This window comes from Amblyomma maculatum, chromosome 1, assembly GCF_055883805.1.
Source record: "Amblyomma maculatum isolate TAMU_Amacu chromosome 1, ASM5588380v1, whole genome shotgun sequence".
NCBI lineage: Eukaryota > Metazoa > Arthropoda > Arachnida > Ixodida > Ixodidae > Amblyomma > Amblyomma maculatum.
Window position 1 is genome coordinate 107,633,816 of NC_139344.1, and position 7,412 is coordinate 107,641,227.

Genomic DNA, 7,412 nt, shown 5'->3' on the forward strand with positions numbered 1-7,412 from the left:
TCCTCACATGTTGTAACTCTTTATATTTCGTTTGTGCCTTTCAAACCTTCCGAGCCTTGGCTGTTCATAAAGTATGCATTCACTACAAACATACTGGGCCAGCAGATATTGAGCGGCGCATTTCTGTGCGGCTGGCACCGAGTTGTATGTTGGACGGCTAGCTTATAAATGTCATGCACTGCGGCAGAGCGATCGTCTCTCCGCGTGTCTGGTGATTTCCGGCGTCTCCTATTCTCGCGGAATGCGCCGCGTTTCCTTTCGCGACAATACGAGGAGAATTCCTGTACATCTCGCAGTGCAGTCACACCTGCTGTCTTTACCGAGCCGCATTGTCCTCCAATAACCTTCGTGCTATGCAGATTTCTTTGCTTTCTTTCCTGTCGACACTTGTGTTCATTCCATGCACGCCTGAGTTTCTCTGCCATCTTGAACTGATTGTTTACGTTTCATAGAGCCTTTGTGCCTTATGTTTGAACTTCCCGCTACGGTTTTCTGCTCTTAACTGCTCCAAAGGTTTTCCGGCTTCCACACAAACTATTATCCTCTACCTCCTCGCAGAAAATGCTTTCCTTCGAAAGCAAAAGCAAAAGCCCAAATGTCGTACACTTCCATTTCTCCTTTTTTATATATTTCTACTCAGTTCCTTCACCGTCTTGTCATACTGCTGCCTCTTGCATTCATAAGAATGCGAGGGTTAGTAGTCGTAGCTCCTCTGAGACTAGATGCCCGCAGGAAAAGATGAAAGGAAGACATTGCCAACTGCGTTTCGGGGTGAGAAACTAGGCTTGGCATTGCCATTTCATACTTTGCCTGAAGGCTTTCACACCGCTTTTGATTGCTTGCACTGGCACCGACTTGTGTGTGATGAAGCTGGGAGCATAGCAACCGCCGGCAGCGCTCAATATTATACCACGGTAAATGAGCCTAAGTACAGCATTCATTCAGCGCCATACTCATGCGGGGAGACAACCAAACGACGCAATTTTTTTTTTTTACTTTTACAGAAAAATAAAAATTAAACAGCCAGTGGCCTCTCTCTACGGACTCATGCAGCGAAAGCTGCTGTACGGCACTGTTCAGAGAGAAGCTTAAGTCACGCCGTATTCACGCCCCTTCCACCTCAAAACAAAATTCATCTCTTTTAATATGTGACACCTAAAATCTGTGCAGAATTACCCAGACGGTGGACGAACTGTTAGGACAGGAGCACGTCGACACATTACGGGAATGGGACGGAGCTACTGCAGTCCAAGTTGCCGGCTTGCGCGCGTTCATGTTCGCACCGGTGCAGATGTCTGTCCGCTTGAGACGATACGCGTATCTGCTCGTCCGGTACGCTGTGGTTGCCGTGTGGACCCTGTTGGCCTTCTGTGCCTTCAACTACGTGCTGGTGCGCCTGTGCGTGAGCGATATGCGCTGGCACACCCGGCAGCGCGACCAGACGCGTCTCGTGGTCGGGCCTGGCGGGTTTCCCGTGGTGCCACGCTTCCGCTGCCCCCGCCTGCTGGTCATCGTGGTCTGCAGTGCTGTAGGGAACTTCGAGCAGCGCGCCGCTGTGCGAGACACATGGGCCCGCGACGCCGCCGCCAGGAAGTCGCGTACTTTCTTCCTCCTTGGCCTTCCCGAAGACACGGTTGGTTTGTGCAGCGTTATTACATGTGGCGGCTTGGTGGTATCCGAAGCCACGCGCTTTTATGATATCAATGGCATGTGGCTCGTGGCGCGCAGTAATACTGTTAGCACTAATTAATTAATTACCTTATTTAAAAAAGAAGAGCTCCTGTTCGCTTCTGTATTGCGGTCTGAAAACTTCTTGCTTATTTTTGCATAAAAGCGCCTCGAGTTCTCTGCTGATGAAGAAAAAGTGTAATGCTATGGTGGCCAATATATATAGACCGCAATTTGAGTGATTGGTGGAATATTGGAATGAAATATGAGTGACACAGTGCTCACTAGGCAGAGGCAAATAAGTTAACGAGTGAGCAAGATCAAAAGTTGCTAGAATAACGCCAAGGACATTGGCACCGATGTAGTCGTCTTGCTGTTTTGAGAAAGATCAAAATAAAACCCAAATATAAAAATCTTTTTTGTCCTGCATTCGAATCGGTACGGATGATGCGGCTCTGTAAGCTTCGATCTACACAAGGGACCTCGGTAGTTATAAAACTTTATTGGTCAAAACCTTAGATATTGCAGAAACTTCATTGGGAGAATGCGAAAACATTAGCGTTGGCGCGATCTTGATGACTCCTAGTCGACGCCTTTCTACATCTTTACTTACCCGCATGCCATGACGCACTTGTTTTGTCTCATGAAGCATGACTTACGTGACTAATGACTCACGATTCATGATTCACGTGACTCATGGCTCATAAATTATATGACTCGACAATTTTATGCCACTTGATTAACGACTCATGGCTCGTTGTTGATACAGCACTTAACACCATAACTTACAACTCTCGCCCCGCCGCGGTGGTGCAGTGGTTATGGCGCTTGACAAGGATGTGGAAACGAATCCCGGTCGCGGCTGCCGCTTTTCAACGGAGGCGAAAGGCAAGGCCCGTGTGCTGTGCAATGTCAGCGCACGTTAAGAAACCCCAGGTTATTGAAATTTCTGGAGCCCTCTTCTACGACGTCTTTGATAGCCTGAATCACCTTGGGACGGTAAATGCCAAAACCAAACCAAACCAACCACCCCAAACTTACAACTCTCATGCAGTCGTTGATTGATGCCATCACTTGGTGACGACCTCGCGAGGTGTCCAACCATCGGCTACACATTTTGCGGACACTTCCGGCGGCAACATAGCCTATATATATGCTAATGCTTTCGCAATAATAAATCATGGGATTTAGCCTTATGCGTTGAAGAGTTCCTCAAAAAAGAACGGATTCACGATGGTTATATTTCCCTGTGTTAAGCTACGCGTAGAACGTGAGTGAGAAGTACAAGGAGCATGCTGTTTTTAATGCACAGCTTTTAATGCCGCCTAGCAAACTGCTGACAGCTGGCTTTTTCATATTCGCTCAGGTTTTTGTGCGTGGTTTGAGCGAAAATACAGAAGCCTATCACTAATTGACACGGACGTGTAGTAGTTGTTGCTGAGCAGATTAATGAATATTTGAACGCGAGAGCGTTAAAGGTCCCGTTATCCAGAAAATCCTGCATTGCGTAGAGGTTGTCGCCGTTGGGGTGTCGCGGTTTTCATCGACGAATCACAGGCATGACACTAACTGGTAGTAGCTTGCAAGTGCATGGCCGGGCAATTATTGGTAGTCGTCATGAGACCACATGGTATGGCCGAGTTTGCAAGGGTTGCTGATTCGGGCTTCTTTTTTGAGGGGAGAGGGTGAGATGGAGCTTTGAATCCCGTCTCACACACGTTGCCCCTAGGCCACGGAAGCACGTTTGTTGGTTAAAGCGGTACTTTATATGATTTTAAAGCAATATGGTAGGTTACAACATTATGCTGATGAGTATGTTTCGGGTAATAGAGGCACAAATTAAAGTATTAGGTACTAAGCGAGTAGGAAAGTGCATGTATACGCGAAACCTCCCCCCCCCCCCCCCTCCTGCCTCCTCAAATATTTTTATCGATGTGGCCAGAGCGGTTCGGGGTCGCGAATTCGATGGCTTGGCGGGGTGCCGAAAGCTTTCACTGCGAAGTACTGCCAAACATGCTATTCTGGCCATTTTTCTTAGCGTTCGTATCCAAAAATTATTCCTACACTGTCTCGCGTGATTTCCCGACGCGAGCAACAATCGAGAATCTTATGCCGCCTTTGCATGCCCTTCGCGCCGCCGCGGTAGCTCAGTGGTTAGAACACATGGCTGCTAAACCCAAGGAGGTGAATTCTATATCCCAGCCGCCCGGGTTCTCTGCAATGTCAGTACAGGCTGAAAAAAACGCGGTTAAAATTACTGGAGCTCTCCGCTAATGTTTTCCTCACAGCCGATGTAGCTTTAGGAAGTTAAACATCCCACCTTTCGTGCAGCCCAGCGGAAGAGCCCTGCAACATAGTGTTGCAAACGAGAGTGCCCGCCACGGTGACGTCATCCAGGCAGCCTTCCGCGACTCGTACCGAAACCTGACGCTCAAGTCTGTGTTCTTGCTCAAGTGGGCCTACATGCATTGCTCTTCCACCCGCTTCGTCATGAAGGCGGACGACGACGTATTCGTCAATGTGAACAACCTGCTGCGTTTTCTGAGGGCGAATAGCGGCTTGGAACAGCGTGCACGGTAAAACACTGCGAGCACCGAGGACTGCATCGCCCGTGTTATTTTCTCGTTCCCCTTCGCCGAAAATCGTGTAAAGTACTTCGTACCCTCATCTTACGGGAGCATTGAAGACCCATAATAGTACTTCGTATAATCGACTGAGCTTTTCAAAGCACAGAGAATTCATAGCAGCATATGTACGCTGGGATATTGTTTTGAACTCCAAGCCACTCATAACTAGGAAGCTCAGTTTTCGCCATTTAGTTTTGAAAATTTGGCTGACCTTTTCTGGTAAATAATATTAATAGCGATAATATTCCAACGGAAGTTTAGATTTTTTTCTGCGAATATAACTTTTGAAGTATGAATTACGGACTTTTTTCAGTGATCTAATGTGACAATTCTACGCGCTGAAAGTCACTTAGAGGATATCCTTTTTACCATTTGAATATGGTAGTCCTTGAAACTGAGAGGGCATTGCTATCGCTATTAAAATCTAACCCAAGTCAAATGTGATAGCCGGCAGACAAAAATGCTTGAGAAAGTTTACTCCTAAGAAGTGGGTGGAAATATCATTGTATAGGTTTGCCGCGGTGGGTTGGGTGAGAGGACGGGGCATCGCATGATCTGCCTGGCAACGATAACACTGGCACGCAATCACAGCAGCAGCCAGAACATTAAATTTATGCGTGACGTCCATGTACACTTTTGTGCCACTGTCCGACATGCGGCTGACAAAGCTCCTTAAGCGACCAACTCCTCTAAGTTAGTGATGATTGTGAACAAACAGTGCTTATGGCTAGCAGGCGGTGAGAAGGTGATATTTCCCTGTCTGTTTTGTAATAAATACGGCTTAACTTCCCAAAGCCACGTCGGCTATGAAGGACGTGTAATGGAGGGCTTCGCAGGAGGTATTTAACGTGCACTTGCATCAGACAGCACACAGGCGCCTTACGTTTTATCTCCATCAAAGCACGGCCGCCACAACCGGGATCGACCCTGCGTCCTCGCGATGAGCGCATTCGAGCGCACTAACCACTGAGCCTTACGTGGAGGAACTTCCCGGTCGGCAGAGGCATGTAGGTAGTGCAGGAGTACCTCGCACAACCGCGCTACTTATCCTAAACTACCAGCGTCGCCCCACACCGCAGCTTCTCTATTCGTTTTCAGCTTTCACTCACTGTAACTCGTACTTAAGAGCCGTCTATTGGCACCTATGCAATGCATGCCAGAATGGTGACCTTCTTCGACAAAACTAAATTTCGAAAAATGAGTTCGGTGTACTTTCTTCCCTTTTGTCGGTTAAGTCCAACAATTACTCATAAATAATATTACGCACTGGCCACAGCGGCACAGCGCCATTCAAACGGCCTTGGTAAATATATGGAGGTCTGTACCAGATGACTTTTCACTTGACGTCGCAAGCATGTTCTGCCAAGATGATGGAATATTCAACTAGATAAGCGAATTGTCTAAGAAATAATTCGTGCATATGCTCATTGGGGATGGGGGAAGCGCGTCGCTTTTCTCCGCTCCTTCTTAAAATACAGCTGGAGCATTACCAGGTCGCAAAGCATCAGATGCAGTCTAGACTACTTATAACGGCCGCAGTCATAAGGAATGCTCCGTTATCGCGAACGAAGGTGGAGCTGTTGTCAAAATATATATTTGGGTTATGGCACTGCGTCTCACGCACTGCGAGCAGCAGTGGCCTCACCAGTCCCTTAAAATGGACAGGGAAACCTGGAGACCCGCCACCACTGTCCAAAACGAGCGCTTCCCATTAATGTGCAGACCGACGAGCATGTACTATAGGTCCCGTAACACCTCACCCCCTTCTTCCTCAAAGAAAGAGCGGATTTTTAAAAGAATGAAAGAACCTTTTGCCGGACGTCGCTTTTTGTTGCTTTTGTTGAAACAAGACAGGTTCACTTACTAGGAGCTTCGGATACAACGAACACAATCCGGTGACCGTGAAGTTCGTTGTAAGTGGGCTAGACTGGTTGAAAAAATAGCGCTTAATCATCACAGGATCAGAATGCATCCCTTAATAACGTTAGCACGCAACTGTTTTGGTGCAGGCCATTTGTGGTTGGGAACATATTGAAAACGCAAGAGACGGCCCGCGAACTGGCACACAAGAACTATCTGCCACGCTCGGTGTTCGCCAGCGACAAGCTGCCGCAGTACGCTTCAGGCACCGCGTACGTCATGTCCAGAGACGCCGTCCGACCGCTCTTCAAAGAGTCATTGGTGACTCCATTTCTCTACGTGGAGGACCTGTTCGTCACGGGAATCGTGGCCCATAAGGTATGCTTCGCAAAAGGCTTCTAACATCGCCGCGTGTAAGGTCTTTTCTAAATTCGGTACCATCTTTTGCGAAGGAGACACTGCCATTTATTGCGTGCCTTGAGAATATCAGCATTCACTAGCAGGCTGTGAATCTTATGCCAAATGCTGAGCGCCTATCCGCAATAAGGTGCCATAACAGTGTGGCTGGATTGTCGTTATTCTCTTTTCCCGATCGCGGCATCTTTGCAGAAAATGCATGACTCCGTCCGCGTTCTTTCCCAAGGTTGGCGTCGAGAAGATCGACACTCGCTGTTTCGTCTGCTGCTGGAACGTGACGGATCCATGCCACTTCCGAACCCTGATCACAGCCCACCGACTTGAGCCCGCTTCCATACTATCAGTGTGGCGTCACGTACGCAACTCTAGCGCCACCTGCCCGCCGACCAGCGAGGAAAAAGCATGCCCGCGTTGAAGGTGCGGGAGCACAACCGCGGAGATGGATCTGTTGGTCGCAACTACACCGGCGGTACATGAAATACCGTCCTCCACGACTATGCATCGCCTCAGCGTAAGGAAAGCACTTAATGCAAAATTTTACATTACAAAAACACTGAAATAAATCACATTCGTTCTTAGCACTCACAAATCAAGATCTTGTCCTTCTTGCTCGACTGCCTCAGTGTGGCGAACTCGGCACCATATATTACGGAAATGTGTGTAGTATTCGCGGATCACTCTCCTGTGTCGCTGAGGTTTGGAACATTCAATGGTAGCTGTAGCCTGGTTTCTTTGATACCTTGCTAGGCTTGAACAGGTTGGTTTGTTATTGTTGTTGTTGTCTTTTTGCGGCAAAACAAAAATGGTGTTTCTTAACTGCTGACATTTTTGTTGATAATC

The 7,412-nt window shown here is 47.9% G+C and overlaps 1 protein-coding gene across 1 annotated transcript; it reads left to right on the forward strand.

Moving 5' to 3' along the window:
* The first annotated feature begins 1,291 nt into the window (after positions 1-1,291).
* On the forward strand, positions 1,292-7,148 carry LOC146203458 (beta-1,3-galactosyltransferase 5-like). Its single transcript, XM_084603022.1, has 4 exons — positions 1,292-1,633; positions 4,000-4,244; positions 6,305-6,533; positions 6,799-7,148. Exons 1-4 carry the CDS (start codon positions 1,292-1,294, stop codon positions 6,985-6,987), a joined length of 1,005 nt encoding a protein of 334 aa, XP_084459148.1. The 3' UTR covers positions 6,988-7,148.
* Positions 7,149-7,412: the final 264 nt, after the last annotated feature.

Excerpts from the sequence above, each read along its gene's own strand:
- LOC146203458 (XM_084603022.1), top strand. The coding sequence starts at position 1,292 with ATGTCTGTCCGCTTGAGACGATACGCGTATCTGCTCGTCCGGTACGCT. Across the intron at positions 1,634-3,999 it reads TTGGCCTTCCCGAAGACACG|CCCAGCGGAAGAGCCCTGCA; the intron begins GTTGGTTTGTGC and ends CCTTTCGTGCAG. Across the intron at positions 4,245-6,304 it reads GGCTTGGAACAGCGTGCACG|GCCATTTGTGGTTGGGAACA; the intron begins GTAAAACACTGC and ends GTTTTGGTGCAG.